This window comes from Polistes dominula, unplaced genomic scaffold (assembly GCF_049000335.1).
Source record: "Polistes dominula isolate Pdom_NZ unplaced genomic scaffold, Pdom_raw_medaka contig_73, whole genome shotgun sequence".
In the NCBI taxonomy this organism is placed as follows: Eukaryota; Metazoa; Arthropoda; class Insecta; order Hymenoptera; family Vespidae; genus Polistes; species Polistes dominula.
Genome location: NW_028300951.1, coordinates 6,705,544 through 6,722,209, shown reverse-complemented (window position 1 = coordinate 6,722,209; position 16,666 = coordinate 6,705,544). Strand labels below are relative to the sequence as shown.

General features: G+C 27.6%; 1 protein-coding gene across 6 annotated transcripts in view; it reads right to left on the bottom strand.

The window, feature by feature from the left end:
• The window catches only part of LOC107069084 (uncharacterized), a 176,084-nt gene that overhangs the window by 75,469 nt on the left and 83,949 nt on the right, over positions 1–16,666 (bottom strand). The window contains exons 1-2 of one of the 6 annotated variants that reach the window (XM_089172355.1): positions 5,672–5,792; positions 5,244–5,365 (exon numbers count right to left, since the gene is read on the bottom strand). The exons of 3 other annotated variants lie outside the window; for them this stretch is intronic. In XM_089172355.1, the coding sequence (XP_089028481.1) occupies positions 5,244–5,343 (100 nt within the window). In that variant the 5' untranslated portion in view covers positions 5,344–5,365; positions 5,672–5,792. Of the gene's footprint in view, positions 1–5,243; positions 5,793–16,666 lie in introns of those variants that run through there. 2 more of the 6 variants (XM_015326058.2, XM_089172356.1) reach the window with 2 other exon arrangements.

The window sequence follows — 16,666 nt, the reverse complement described above, 5'->3', positions numbered from 1 at the left end:
TCAATGAGATAAGAGAGAGAGAGAGAGAGAGAGTGAGAGAGAGATAAATAGACAAAAGATCAATATTTTTCTTTTGGATCGAATTTCAAAGCTTCAATTAACACATCTATTGGTGTACCTGATAGATCTATATAAAGAAAATTTAATATTCATTTTCATAGTTCGAATTTAATATAGTAATGTTAATATAGTATGTGCAATATTATTTTTATTTGTACGATGATCTATAGAAACAATGATTAAAATTTACATTATTTTTTTAATTTAATTTGAAATTAATATTCAAGTATTTTTATTTGCACGATTATTTACAGAAAGAATGATCAAGAGATTTATTTTTATAGATCGAATTTAGAGTAGTGGTGTTAATATAATACAATAGCATTTTTATTTGCACGATGATCTATACAAACAATGATTAAGATTTACTTTATTTTTTTTATTTAATTTAAAACTAATATTCAAGTATTTTTATTTGCACGATGATCTATAGAAAGAAGGATCAAGTTTTACGTTTCTTTTTTGTAATTTAATTTTAAATTAATACTCGAGGATTTATATTTATAAAAAAATAATAAAGATCAACAACACTCTTCTACGTTGAATTTAAAACGAATATTTGCGTAATTATATGTCCAATGATTTATAAAAAACAAAATAATGAAAAAATAATCTTTAACAAAATCTATCGAAAAAATATATGTAGATAATTATACGTTTGAAAAACAAAGTAAAAAACGTAGAAAATATATATATGAAAAAAACAAAAAGAAAAAAAAATATTACGCTCACGATACTTTCGCGTGTTACGAGTGATTTTTCATCGTACGAAACCGAAGATAAGCCATATAGTATTATATTTCTGAAATGTTTTCCACCCTCTTCCGTCATAAATAATAATTTAATGAGAAAACACGAGAAGATGTGCATAGTAATAGGAATATTTATCGCATTTATATGTGTTAAGAAAGATAAAAACAAAAATAAAAAAAAATAAAAAAAAAAGTACTCTAAAGAAAATGGGACAAATGTTTTACAAGTTAATACCCAATGAAATTGAAAAACCGATTGAATGATCCTGATCTACGAAACACTTGCCAGGATACTAAAATAAAAAAATAACTCGATTAAATCGAACATCAAAATATGGAAAAGAAAGATTAAATTACAGATTCATGCAAAAGAAAAAGTAGTAAAAGAGGTCAGAAAATTTTGACCTTTTATAAAAAAAACTGTAGGGAGTGTAAGGTTATGCAAAATAAAAAAATTTAATCTCATATAAAAATGAAAAAGAAAAAAAGAACAAAGAACGAGGGATGGGAGAGAGATAGGGGAAGGGAGGGTTAAGGGAAGAAGTAGAGATGTGATGAGAAGAAAGAGATAAAGAAGGATAGGGAAGAGAGGAAAAAAAAATTAATCTTTCCGTTCGATCAAACTTGTAAAAGAACACACAACGTTGCCTCTGGATTGAAGCAAGACTGAAAAGATCGAAGATTCCCCGATGCGAAAATTCTTTGGAACGATATCAGTTGAAAAGATAAAAAGCATGTAACGAGACTGCCCAAGAAAAGAACGTGAGAGAAAAAGAAAGAGAAAGAGAGAAAGGAATGATGAGACGAAAAAAGAAATGGAGAAGGAACAAAACTGGATTGAAAAGTTTTCCTCTTCTTCTTTCTTGCTATAGATACCGAGGGGGTTAGATAGGCTAGTTTTCTAAAGATTGAACTTATAGTGGAAAACACAGCTGCTGGACCAAAAATACTTTCTATGTTGGCCAAAACATCTTATCCAATTTTTCTTTCTTTATTTTTTGGAATATTATATTTTTCATAGAAAATATTAGAAAATTGATAGACATTACAGAATCGGTAAAAAGATATATTTGAGAATTTCCTTATTTTTTTTTTTATTAGTGAGATTATTAATAGTATTATGATTTTGATTTATTATTAGATATTTAATATTTAAGTAAGAATATTATTTTTAGATGAAATAATATATAATTTATAAAATATTATATCGTATGTATTATTTCAATTTTTTTTATAATTATATATATTATTATATTTATATATCAAATACTAAAATGAACACAAAAATAAAACACATGAAAATAAACCCGTCAAAGTGTTCTATATTATTTCTTTTTTATCTAGATATGACAAAAATTTAGTAAAACCACTCTAAACAGAAGATAATGAAATTTCGATCAAACTTAAAAGAGAGGATAAGATCAGTATTAAGTTGACTTTTCAAGAAATAACATACCCTCTCTTTCTCTCTCTCTCTCATTCTTGAATTTATACCTATACTACTTAGAATGAAGATGTGAAAAAAGTCTCCAAAGTTTGACGAAAAAGTCTTCCTTTTTAAACCTTGAGGGAAATCTTTTCTGTTTGTGTGACTCTATATTTTTCCTCTTTCTCTCACTTCCTCTTTAACACACACACACACACATATACACTATTTCTCTCATACATAAACATATTCTTTTTTTCTTTTCTCATGCACAAACTTAATCTATCTTTATCTCTTTCTATCTCTTATGCAAATACATACTTAGACAAAAACTCTTTCTATCTCTTTCTTTCTCTTTTATACATGACATATATGTACACACACGCATTGTCTTTCTCTTTTTATCTTGAAAGCAAGTAGTCCCTTCTCTCATTCTCGTGGAACCCTTCGATGTGACCCTCCCTTATTTTCTCTATGTCTATCTCTTTCTTTCTAACTGACTCTCTCTGACTCATTCACTCTCTCTTTCTCTCTCTATCTATCTATCTATCTTCTCTTTCTTTCTAAAGACTACGTAAGCCCCCTTCGTCGATCAATATTACTCTCTTCGAACGTAACATGGCTCGACTGAACGCCAACCGAGCGTATTAAGTTCTGAGCACTTTCCTCTAAGCACTCGAAGGAGGAGTTCAACGCCAAGAAAGTTTTCTTTCGCGAGACGACGAGATCGATTTTATCTACATCTTACTTCTTCTTCTTCTTCTTCTTACTTACTTACTTCCTTTAGTTAGAGAGTAAGAAAAAGAAGAAGAAGAATCGAAAAAAAAAAAGGGAAAAAAGTATTTTGGAAGAAAGAATAAATCAAAATAATTTAGATAAATGAAATTGTGTTGTTTGTTCATATCTAAAAATAATTAGTTTTTATTTTAAACCTTTTTTTAATCTTTTTTTCTTCGCACACATATCTTATCTATATATTTTATCTATGGTTTTATAAAATACTAAAAAATTCTTATTATAAAATAATTTTTTTCATTAATGATCAATTTTTAATTTATTTTTGTTTTCAGTCCCATATATTCTAGACAATCTTACTCATATCATATTTTCCTTTAATTAATTTTCAAAATATAATTTTAATAAAAATCTGACAATTAATATTTAAAAAGAGATATTTTAATAAACTTACAAATAACGATTAACTAAAAATTTCCTAATAAAATGTTAATTATCTTTCCCTTGTAGTTTCTTGTCAACGAACATTTTACACACACGTGTATGTGTTTGTGTGTGTGAATATACTTTCGGAAATATGCCGAAGATGTTTACGACTAACGTATTACGAGTAAGATCGTAAATCCACTTGGGTAGATCACATTGTACGTGATCATGGGCTGTACAAGGTAGTTTCATCAAACGTTTTATTGCCAATGAAATGCTAATGTCCTTTACGTTCAAACGTGGATCATCCACCATTTTAATGAAACTATCAAACCTAGTGAGAGAGACATTCTTATTTTCTCATTTTTGAAGTTATATTTCTTTCGGTGAGTTAAGGAAAAAAAATCATGAGAGTGAATTTTTACGATGCGCGCGCACAACGACGCGAAAAAAATTAAGACCATGACACTAGTCAATAAATCTCGTTTAAATTTAGTTTAGACTGATATCTGTATTTGAAATATTGCTATTCTAGTATTTCTATATATGTACATAACACGTATTTTATATTGGTATGAATAAAAATAATTTATATGTTTTTAATTATCACATACAATGGTGATTGATATTAAATAACTGAATATTAGTAAAAAAAAAGTTGTTTTTATAATCTTTTTTAAAGTAATATTTTTATATCATTAATGTTAACTGAGGCATGTATTTTAAAAACACATGTATTATATTTAAATTCAGAAAACTCTGATGTAATTATCAACTTTTTACTTGAATATTTAAATCATTTAATGAATAATGACCAAGCTTTTTTTACAACCCGACAAATAGTATTTGCAATTGATGTTGTATTTATACGACATTTAGATGATGTTTCTACTAAACACAAATTGTATCATATTTTAACTTACAATAAGCCTCTTGTAACTCACTAATAATATAATTCACGTGTCCATCGAATTATATCCAGATCAACTAATGAACGTGAATTAATCACTTGACCTATGATTTAACTTCACGGTGACGGTGCCTTGCGCTACGATTTAACCAACGCTACAATGTTCCATTCTCACACTTCGCTTCGCTTCGAATCGCTTCGGTAAAACCATGATTTTGACATGTTTAAAATTTTTTTTTGCTTCGGGACCAAGTGCATATTGTTTTTAGACATCTAAAGTACACTTTAAGCTAAAAAAAAATCTATTTTTTTATGGTATCGCATGTGTTTACATAAGAGACAATGTCCGAGACTACTGAAAGTCTCAGACATATAGTATACGTCGCTTTCAGTTTTGGGACGGAAACATTACGACGTATGGTATACGTCATTATAAGTCAAGTGGACAATTTGACGATATGAACAATAAATTGTACATATGCTATCGGTACAGTACGAAATCCGGTATTCTACAGAATACCTAAAACTACCCGGTAATGTACGAAATTTATTTATATTTTTCATATTTTCTAAGACATTCTATAGAATAACAAATGAGAAATCGGCAAAATAAAAAATACATCTCCGATTCGTTTCGAATGCACGTGACAAGGCACGTGACTTTTAACTCGTGGTTGACAGATTTGACGAAACAAAACAAAAGTAAAAAAGGGTTGCATCAGGATAAATAGCATTTGTCATTTTATAAAATGCCTAGGTGTTATATACAATGCTTAGATAAAGTACATAAAATAAATCTCTGGGTCACATATACATCTCTGTGTCCCCCTTGCCCTCAAATATATTATTATTATTATTGTTATATTTATAAAAAATAAAAATGCAGGAGAAAAAAAATCTGATAATAAAAAGTAATGAATGAATAATAACTTACAGTTGTCATTTTTACCATCCACGTGTCCCAGTAGTTGATAAAAAATAATAACAATAATAAAAATGCAAAAAGCAGGTATGCTCGTACCAACGAGCATCATCCTTCCAACCTTCTTTCGTATTCTTTTTTTCTCATTGAAACAAAAAAAAAACAGATAAATAAAAGTAAAAAAAAAGAATAATAATAATAACCCTAAAGGAAAAAAAACTCAGGTAAAACGAGTATAAAGGAAAAAAAAAAGATAAGTTCAAACGTTTAACGAGATATCACGGTGTTATCCATAATTCATGATGAACACTTGGGAACACGATTTATCCGTTCATTATCACTCCCGAATAATATAATCAATTATTTTTTATATAAACAATAATATAAAAAGAAGAAGAAAAAGAATTTAAAAAAAATAGAAAATATATAATAAAAATTACATTCACATGAATGACAGGTTATTCGCATGCGTGTTTCTGTCTCTCGGTGGTAAAATGTTGAAGCACGATGTCCGTTATGCGACTGATCGACCTTCCTCGACCTCCCTCGAAGATTTTAGGCGCGAACACGGTTGATTTTCTTTCTCTCTCTCTCTCGTTCTACTACTGTGAGAAAAAGAGTGAGTGAGAGAGAGAGAGAAAGAGGGGGAGAGAATATCCTGTCGTTCGAATAGCGCGTGCGCTGCTTTACGTTACGTTGCTGTGCTCAATTCCCCCACTACCACAATTACTACGCCCCCTCCATCCCCCTATCTCACCCTAACTTTCAACCCATCTACTATTACCACTTTCGACCTACACCCTATTTCTTTACTGTACTCTTAAGTGTTTAAAGTAGTTAATGACCGATTTGGTCGAGTTTATTGTAAATAAGATAATTACCATTGTGCCAGGTATATATCCGTAATTTGTGTAAATGGAATTAGTATTAGTGAGAATATGCTTTTTGATTTTTTATCCTTTTTTCTTATATGTATATTAAAGAATAATCGTATTGGAAAAATTGTACCTGCAAATATTTGTTATAATAACATTATTCTTGTATTATTTTTGTATTATTTCTAAATCAAAATTATTGATTAGTATTAATGATGGTTCATGTTTGAATTTTTTGTTTTATAATAAAGAATAATCATATTGGAAAAATTGTGTGTTTGAACCATTGTCTCTAGAAAAATTGTGTGTTTGAACCATTGTCCCTGAAAAAATAATGTTGGAAAATATTAATTAAAATAAAATTATTCTGGTATTAACTTTATAGTATTTCCGAATTTAAAATATTCATTTAAATACACACAAAAAGAAAAAAACCATTATTTAATTGTGTGGAATAAAAAAGGATTTGTATATAAAAAAAAAAAATGAAATATTGAAATATTTGAAAATGAAATAATAAAATATATTTATACACTTCTATAAGCATGTAACGTATATACTTGGACTAGAAAATGTGTTCAGGATTATTCAACTATATATTCCATCGGGTTTGCAACAACAATAACGTTTCGGAATGCGGTGTAATCATCGGGGTGCACTTTAATTATCGAACCCGTTCTCTTCACTCCTATGATACGAATCCTGTTTTGTGAACTGTGAATATGAATTTACTTTATTGAGTAATATTCATTAGCGCGTATTATATTCATAAACGTGTCGAGAAATTTCTATCGATCACTATATGTGCGCACACACACACACACACACACACTCTCTCTCTCTCTCTCTCTCTCTCTCTCTCTCTCTCTCTCTCTCTCTCTCTCCACTCTTCCTACTCCCCCTTTAACGAATTTTCCATCACTTATAACAAACGTGTTTATGTATTAATCATGTATTCGTATAACAATTAGTAATATATAATATTTACCTTAATACAAATATAATAAAATTAATAACATCCGTTAACAATCAAATTCGTCTCTTTATGATTCGTCAAATCATTCGTCGAAAATCCTAATTTTGTATTTATTTATATTTGTATTAAAGTGATCATAATTTCATCTGGAAATGAAATTATTCTACCATCATAAATAACCATTGCCAGATTATTTTACAAATTAATTCCTTTATAAAGGGAGTGTAATTTCTATTTATTTTATTTTCTAAATTATAAACTACGAATTTTGCACTTTTAGTTCACCCAATATATACGTAATAAAATAATAAAAATTATTATGCGTTATATACTTCTATTGAGTGTATCAAACATTTTTAAGTAATAAAAAAAATTAATTATCAATATATTGCGACACTTTAAGCTAATACTCTAAAATCAAATAAAAACAAAACAGGTACTCGATTAAAATTCCCAAATTGTAATAGATAAAAAGAAAAATCGACGAATAAAGAAAGAAAAAAAAAAGTAACGATACGATTCGGCGAGTATACAAATCCATAGTAAAAATTTTCTTTCCAACAGTTCGAACTTTCCCTCCCATTCCGTGTTTCTAAAAAGAAGAAACTTTTTCCAAGGGTATTCGATGTTCCCGACGACGAGATATAAAATTCCACGAACGGACCCCCGTTCTCTCTTGGAAGGAAACGTCGCGAACAGAAAAATGGTACTGCATGAGAAAGAGAGAAAAATAAAAAAAATAAAAGGAAACAGAAAAAAAAAAAGAAAAAGAAGGAACAAGGAATTGCAAATCTTTATCACGAAAGTAGTTCGTACTTCGTGTCGTGGATACAAAAGTCGAGCTAGCATACTTCGATAGAAATACAAATACATTCTTATATACGACTATAAGAGTATATATATATATATATATAAAAGAATAGAAGGAAACAGAGAAACACAGAAAATAGAAACAAAAACTGAAACAGAAATATAAGATAAGGTGCGGAAGATGTAGGGGTGGTAATGTTGGATACGAAACTGGAAGTTTTCAAAGTGTGTAGATCTAGGGGTAGAAGGATGATGAGTTGGATAGGTTGAAATAGGAAGAGAGAGGGAACCGGGGTTCTTCACCAGGAAAGTTGCATTTCGTGCTTGCTCGGAACTCTTCGTCGAGCTATCGAGCCGTACATAGTAGAACACCCAAAGACATTTTATTTCGTGGCTAACGTAACGCTTAGTAATTACGAGCATTAAATCCTCCTCTCCGCAGTTTCTGCCACAGACACGGCCGTGCAGCTATTTCAAATACACTCGCGGTAATTAAAACTATACTCCCACTACTTCTAACTACTCCCCCCATACTACCCCTCACTACCATTCATTACTTCCCACCACTTCTCATTACCTCCCACTACTTTTCCACATCTCTCTCTCTCTCTCTCTTTCTATTTTACACACATTCATTATCATAGTAATTATCTGTCTCTTACTTTCATCATAGTTTTCTCTACGTCTCTCTCTTTCTATCTTAACGATTATCTGTCTCCTTTTAATCCTTTTCCATTTCTACCAAGCAGATAATACTACCAACTCGTATTCGATCTTCTCACAAAATTTGCTTAACAGTACGTTAATGATAGAGAGCCGAAGGATTATACTTGTACTAACGTAGTCCCTTTTAACATCGAACTTAAACTATTATTTCGTGGTTAAATTCTACGTAGCTTATTTCAAATTTACCTTGACTTTTTAATTAACTTCCTGAGATATATATGCTTCTTTTAAATATCAACTATATCTTTCTCTTTACCCCTTTCCCACTGTATTATATTATACACATTGAATGAATTTTAATCAGGTGATTTTATTTTTTTAATTATCCATACACGTGCATTTAATATATACGTACATATTTTCTATCTTATACTCACAAATGTTTCTATCATAATTATTAATTATTATCCATTGTATTAAATTATATAATTTATTTATATTAAATTAATTTTATTCATTTTAATTTTTATCACAGTTTTTGTTTATTTCTTTTTTTCTTACTTAACGTATAATACATGGTACGAATTTATTCAACAAAAAATGATTGTCTCACGTTGACACGCATTTTCATTTGCATTTCATCTTTTTTCTTTCATTTCGTTTTCATGTTTGTTCAATATTTTCAAATATGTAATATTAATAGATATTCTTTTTTTCTTTCATTTCGTTTTCATGTTCGTTCAATATTTTCAAATATGTAATATTAATAGATATTCAAGATAATGTAAAGAAAGTTAAATGAAGAAAAGTGAAAAAAAGATTAAAAGTACGAATTAAGAAAAAATTATTGTAATTTCTGTTCTTTCGGTGAGGGAGAGAGGGGGAGAGGTACGAGGGAAGGTTAAGAAGAACGATTAAAACCCTTTCCTTTTAGGTGGAAAATTAGATTACCGAATGGATGGGCGGGTAGCCAGAAAGGTGACGAGATTAAGAAGTCGGAAATTCTGGGAAAGGGTAGAGCATGGGATGAGGGGGAAGGATGAAAGGGGGTTTTGAAGGAAAGCTTGCTAGCTTGCTTGCTTGCCTGCGAGAGCTTAAATCTCGTTTGAAAAGCTAAGAGAAGGGAATTATTGTTAACATTCTTTATTTTCTCGATGAGAGAAAATTGCAATCTCGACGACGTGCTACTGACGTTCTATTTCTCTCTTCTTTTCTCTCTCACACACTCACACACACACATTCTCTCTGTTTCTCTATCGTTGGTTAAGAAATATTAAATGGCACAGGTAACCGAAGTGAATGAATTTTCTTATTATAAATAATCAATTCTTTTTAAATATTAATTTCTAATCGTTATACATTAGTATTGCAATTAATTAATTTATTGTTAGAACAAATAAATACATGATAATGCAATATGATCGCAAGCGAATAAATGAAATTTGTTATTATTAAAAATAATATTTAGAAAAAAAAATAAAATACATAGATTATAAAAACATTTTAATTGACGAGAATATTCGAACATTGTATATGATAAATAATTATAAATAAATAATTTAATCTGTTGTAAAAAAAAAATAATAATAATACATATTACTTCTAAGAAATATTTAACCAATTGACTAAGAGTTTTTGTTTTTAAATGAAACAAAAAAAGGATAATTAATAGAATATATTAAATAAGGATATAATTGTTTTTAGCAGAAAAGAAAGAAAAAAAAGGATAAATTATTTAAACTATGATGTAATATTTTTGTCATGGATATATTCTAACTCGATATATAAAAGAATTTTTTAAAAGGACGAATATTTCGTTCAAATAATTACGAGCTTAACATACGAATCGATTCCATCACTTTCTTTCTTCCTTTCTTTCTTTCATTTACTTTTGTAATCCTTCTTTTTTCCCGTTTTTTATTTCTACTTCCTTTCTACCTTTCCTTTCTATCTCCACGGACGATTAATTCTCACCGATCGACGTTCTGAAGGCAAACGACGACGGTCCAATGTAATTTCTACTTTTTCTTTTGAAGTCTCTTACTCTCTTTCTATCTTTCTTTCTTTTTTTCTATTCATTGCATAAAAAAGATCAAATCGATTGTTGGAAATCAATCGAACGTTATCTTATAAAAAAAAAAGAATAAAAACAAAGAAACATATTAAACCGTTCCTTAATTTATAATTAAGAGACAAAAACAATATTTATTTTATTTCCAATAACATGTTTATATATATGTACTGATAATTATGAAAGTGGTCTAAGTCAAAATTAAAAAAAAAAATGAGTTTATCAGTTATCTCACACCACATTATTTTAAAGTTAATGTAATTTTCACGATATCGTCAAAAACGAATCGTTAGATAATGTTTATTATTTCAATATTATATAGAATTCATATAGTGTTCAAATGTAATTTTTTAAATATCTCGAAACAAGAGATAAATGACTTAAACCACTTTTATAATTATGGGCACATATATACTATTGCAAAAAGTAATTTTACAGTGTTAATTTTGTTTTTTGGTTATTTCTTATACATAAGTATGTATGTAAGTACAATTTATGATAGGTGGAATTTGTGATAGGCGGATAGAAAAAGATACAATGAAAATAAAATACAAAAAAGAATATATATATAGCACGTGTATAATAACTATTTTAATATAAGTAGAGTGCATTAAAGTATTAAAATAATTGTTAATTAATCAAAAGAAACCTCTATTGTTGCATAAAAGTACTGAGTATATGATCTACACGTATGTATGTACCGTCCTCTTCGAAATTAACCTTCAGACTGCTACGTTGTCCTTTATGAAAATTCATTTATTAAATGTTGTTTATAAATCTTTCCGAACGTTTTTTTTACACATGTATATAATAGAAATATTATTTGTAATATATAGAAATTAAGATTATAACTTTTTACTTTTATCATTTTTACATATATATATACTCATATTATATACTTACATTATAATACATGTATATTTATATTAGAATAGTTATTATACACGATATATGTACATATATATAAATACTTCAAAAGAATTTCCAATCTTGATATCAATCTTTTTTCGTTTTTTTCTTTCGAAATATTTCTAATCTTTATTCCAATTTTTGTTATGGAGGGGAGGTGCTAGGGAGGAAACAGGGTTTTTCGTCGATCCTTTTCGAAAGACTCGATATTCTATAGATCGATAATATATATGTACATATTATATCAATATTCTTTACTTTGTAAGCGAAAAGATGAAAATTCAATAGGTATACTTCAGTGAAGAGTCCTTTTCTCTTTGAGACTTAAAACCCTTCTAAAGGTTATGTCAAAGTAACTACGTATCGTTGTTACGAAAAAGTTACGTCTATTTTAACCCATTAACCTATTTTTGTTAAAAATTATTTCGAAATGTTGAATGATCTATTTAAAAAAAAAAAAGATTAATGGTGAAAACTGTTTTTTTTTTTTTTTTGAATAAAGCATTGCAAAAAAAAAACCATTTTTCCATTATTTCCTATAACAATTTTCGTAACAATACGATTTTCATCAACTAATATTGAAATTAAATAAGTAAATTTGTAAATAATTAATCTTTACTATTTAATTGATAATAAATGTGATACACTTAATGAAAATTTTTGTACTTATCATCGTATATAAAATTTTTCTACAGATCTTTAACAAAAGTGTATAAAATTACTCGAACATTTTTATTATATTATTTAATAGTCGAATGAATTACACACAAAGAAACGGTATTGTTAAAAAATACGAAAACAAATGGAAAATGTATGGAAATTACAAAAAGCAAGCCAGAAAGATAGGTAAACAAATAAAATAAAAAAATAAAGAGAGAAAGATAATACGTTAACAAAGAAAATTTTGCACCAGATTTAGAGTAAGGAAAGAAAAATAGAATGTAAATAAGAAAAAAAAATTGTTTAGAAAAAGGAAAAAAAAAGTAAAAGAAAGAAAGAAAGAAAGAAAGCAAGAAAAATACGATAATTGCAAAAAGTTAAAAATCCATTCTTATCGTTTGGAAATTCAACAAATTGTGGCTAACCACTGACCCGAAAAATGAGGTCGAAACCTTACGATTATTGTTTCACCTATTTACGAGCTATTCATTTAAACTTGACGTTTTTAATAGCGACAATACTCGGACCTACACGAACTAATCGATTTTCAAACGAGCTTTAGCAGAGGACGATACGTGTTTCGCGTGTTCAAACTTTTTCCCAACGTTCACGAATAAAGAATGAAAAAGAAAAAGAGAGAAAGAGAAAGAGAAAGCGAAAAGAGAAAGAGAGAGATAGAAATATATAACAAACATTGTTGCACACGTAACGTACAGGTAATTTCATTAATTACGTGCTGCAACTTTTCGAGGTATGCATTTTAAAGAACTGTTAGATTCATTTTACGTTTCGATGGTTCCTCTTTTCGTCTGGAATAATTCGACATTTTATTTATCTAACTGTTATACGTTTTATAAAATATTGTATAGTTTAATGTGTATATTTATGTGTGTTTGTGTTTATAAAGCGGACAGCGTAAATTAAATTAGATTTTTAATATATATATATATATAATTAATATATAATTTTGTTTCTTTCGTAAATGAAAATTTATAAAATTTCTATACGAGTTAATCCAATTGAGTTTTGTTTATAAAATTATTTATTAATTAAACATATGTATATAGATACTGTATATTATATGTACAATTAATTTTAAATATATTATAAATAGTTGGATATATTCTATTTGTACATTGGTCTTTGTGTAAAAATAAATAATTTAACGTATAAATTATTTATAAAAATAAATAATTGGTATTTAAAAAAATTATCCAATAGAATGGATTGTTTTCTCTTATGAATATTCGTATAAATTTTATGTTTTTTTAGTATATATAAGCATAATTTACACGAATTAAATCTTATTTGTGTTGATCGATTATTTGAATATATTTTTATCTAAAAAATTTGTATAATGTCAGTCCGTCAACAATAATTTAAATAAAAAGATCTTCAAAGTAGAAATATTTAATCTTTTTTTAATTCATTGTTTTCGAAGTCAATTATATGAAATAACTGAATTTACAACGATAAGATTTTGTTTACTCATAAAATATTAAAAAATAACAATCATTTAATTTTAATTAATCGAAGAAAAAAACAAGAAGATTTCTATATTTTTTTTTATTTTTTGTAATAATCAAAAATGTTTTGAAAAATTAATGCACTACTTTGCATTAGGTTCAATGTTGAAGTTCGAATAAATTCACTTGGACGCGGTCGGTTTTCCTTCACTTTGGAATTTCATTAAGGGAAAAAACTAATTTATAACGCAAACTATGACCAAACGAAGGATTCAAAGAATAGAAAAGAAAGAATGAAAGAAAGAAAAAAAGAATGAAAGTAAAAGATGAAAAAAAGAGAAGAAATAAAATAGAAATGACAATAATGGCGATAACTATGATCCAAAAATAACATCTACTCAAAGTATATTCAAATATTTTTATGAATTTATGGAAAAAGAATAGAAAGAAAATAAATGTCATAAAATGACTAAATTGACTTCTGTTTTAATTGACCGTATCCAATCATTGCTCGATTTTAAACCATCTGACGGAATTGAATTTAACCAAGCAACGTGTACTTTATTTTGCCTAAGAATAAATGATAATCTTTCAACGTGGTTAAAATGATGTTGATTGAAAACAAAATGAAAAAAACACTGAAGAAATGTTTAACTTTAAAATTGAACACTTAAACAAAAATAAAAAGTTCGAGAAGTGATAATATTAATCACGACTACTATGATTTATAAATATACTTTAATAATATTAATATGATAAATAAAAAAAAATATTATTCAACTACAGTATGTATATAAAATTCTTGTTATAATCGTTTTCTTTTTTAATTATTGAATACTCGTATCGTAGTAACGCATGATAAAAAAAAATAAATTTTTCCAAAAAAAAAAAGAAAGAAAAAATACTACAAAAATATAATAATAAATAAAAAATTGAACGATTTTATTAAGAAAAAATAAAAGGAAGAAACAGTAAGAAATAATCTCATGTTAATTAAACGTTCTAAGCTTTTGTATTCGGCACCTAGACAAATACTGAAAGAAAAAGAGAGAGAGAGAAAGAGAATATATAGGGTGAAACAAGGAAAAGAATGCTTTGGAATCAGACCGAGTGAGCAAGCAAGCGAGCAAATTAACCGGCCAAGCTCAAAGTTGTAACGAGTTTTAAGAGTGCCCAGGTCTCGTTTGTTCCCCGAGCTGTAGAAAACTCTTTTTAAAAATCCTATTGCAAGCTTACCTTCTCGGTTCAGTTTCGACAGAGATACAAATAATCAAAAAGAAATAATAAATAAAAAGAAAGATATAACAAAAAAAAAAATTAAATAAAAAACCGAACCAAGAATCGTCCTCTATTTTACTTTTATTTTCTCTTTCTTTACTCTATTCCTCCCTCCCCCATCCCCCACCTCACCTTAATATACACCTTAATCGTTTAGAATTTATTAAATCGTACATTGTAAGAAAAATTTTGAAAATAAAAAGAAAATCTAGTAACAAGCGTAAAAATTACTATTTTATATTTGATAAAAGAATTTAAAAAAAAAGACAATAACAAAAAAAAGTCCATTCAAAAAAGTAAATCCAGGAAAGAAAAATTACCCGCTCCTACCACGAAAAAAAAAACAAGAAAAACGAAAAGAAAGAATGCAAGTGAATAGGAAAGAAATAAATTGAAAATACGGACGAACGTAATCATTTGTGATTTATATTATTTAATCGTATGTCGAAAGAGAAATGAAGTTAAAAAAAATAGAAATAGAAAAAAAGGGAGAGAAAGAAAAAAAAATGTTCGAAGGGGAAAAAAAAACGAAAACATATTCACTTTTTCGAAGCTTTTTCATCGAGTAAAATTTTTAACAAGCAAAGCCGAATGAAAATTTTAACGAGAGAAAAAAAAGGAAAGAACGCGATCTATAACGCCGAACGTAGGTGTCTACATGTGTGTGCGTGTAGACGTGTGCTGTACTTCGAAACTCAAAAAAAAAAAAAAAAAAAATACCCAATCTATATGAAGTTAGATTTAGTACGCATGCATGTATACGCGTTGGAGTGAAATATCGATGTATTTTTTGAGAATAAAAAGTGGGTGGTGGGAGGGGGGAAAGTGTGTGGTGAACAAGAAGAGGGTAAAATATTTATTTTTCTTTTTTTGTTTATCATTTTTATTTTTTCCTTTTTTAAGAATGGGAAGTTAAAAGTGTTGTGGATAACTCGATATTTGTTTGTTTGTTTTTTTTTCATTTATTTACTTATATATTTATATTAATTACATATATACTATATGTAATTTTCTTTCCCCTTGTATTTTTGTTTTACCAAAGTTTAATGAATATTAACTATTATTTTTATGTTTTATTTACAAGATGACATGGATTTTTTAAATATATGGAAAATGGATGATATGCCACATATTATATTTTTTTTTTATTACATTAGTAACCATCTGTGTTGTTTAAATAATTTTTCGCTTTATTTCGATTATAAAACTGACGTGTTAAAAACAATAATCATTAAATTTTTGTAACGTCGTACGAATAATTTTAATTTAAAGGTTTAATCTATTTAGATCATTTTTTTGTCTCATACGTGTAATTAAAATAATTATAAATATATTATAACAATAATCATCATTATTGTTATTATTATTACTTTCTTTTTAATTAATTTTTCTTATTGTTCCAAAACTAAAAGAATGAAACTTAAAAGTATTTCGAGAAATCCAAGCATGATACGCGAACAACCCCCTATTTCAATATAAATACCATAAAAATTCTATAAGAAATCTTTCACATTTATTTCTTTTTATCCTGTTATTTAAATTTTTTTTTTCCTTTTCTTTTTCATCTCCAGTTCGTTTCGTATCCTTTTCCTTTTTTCTTTTTTTTTTTCGTTCAGTGTTCCTTTACGATTTCTTTTCTCTTGGCTCACGTGCATGGGCGTAACGCCTCTCGAAGAATGGAAATAAGCGTTGGATCGATAGAAAAAGGTTCAAAGGATCAAAGG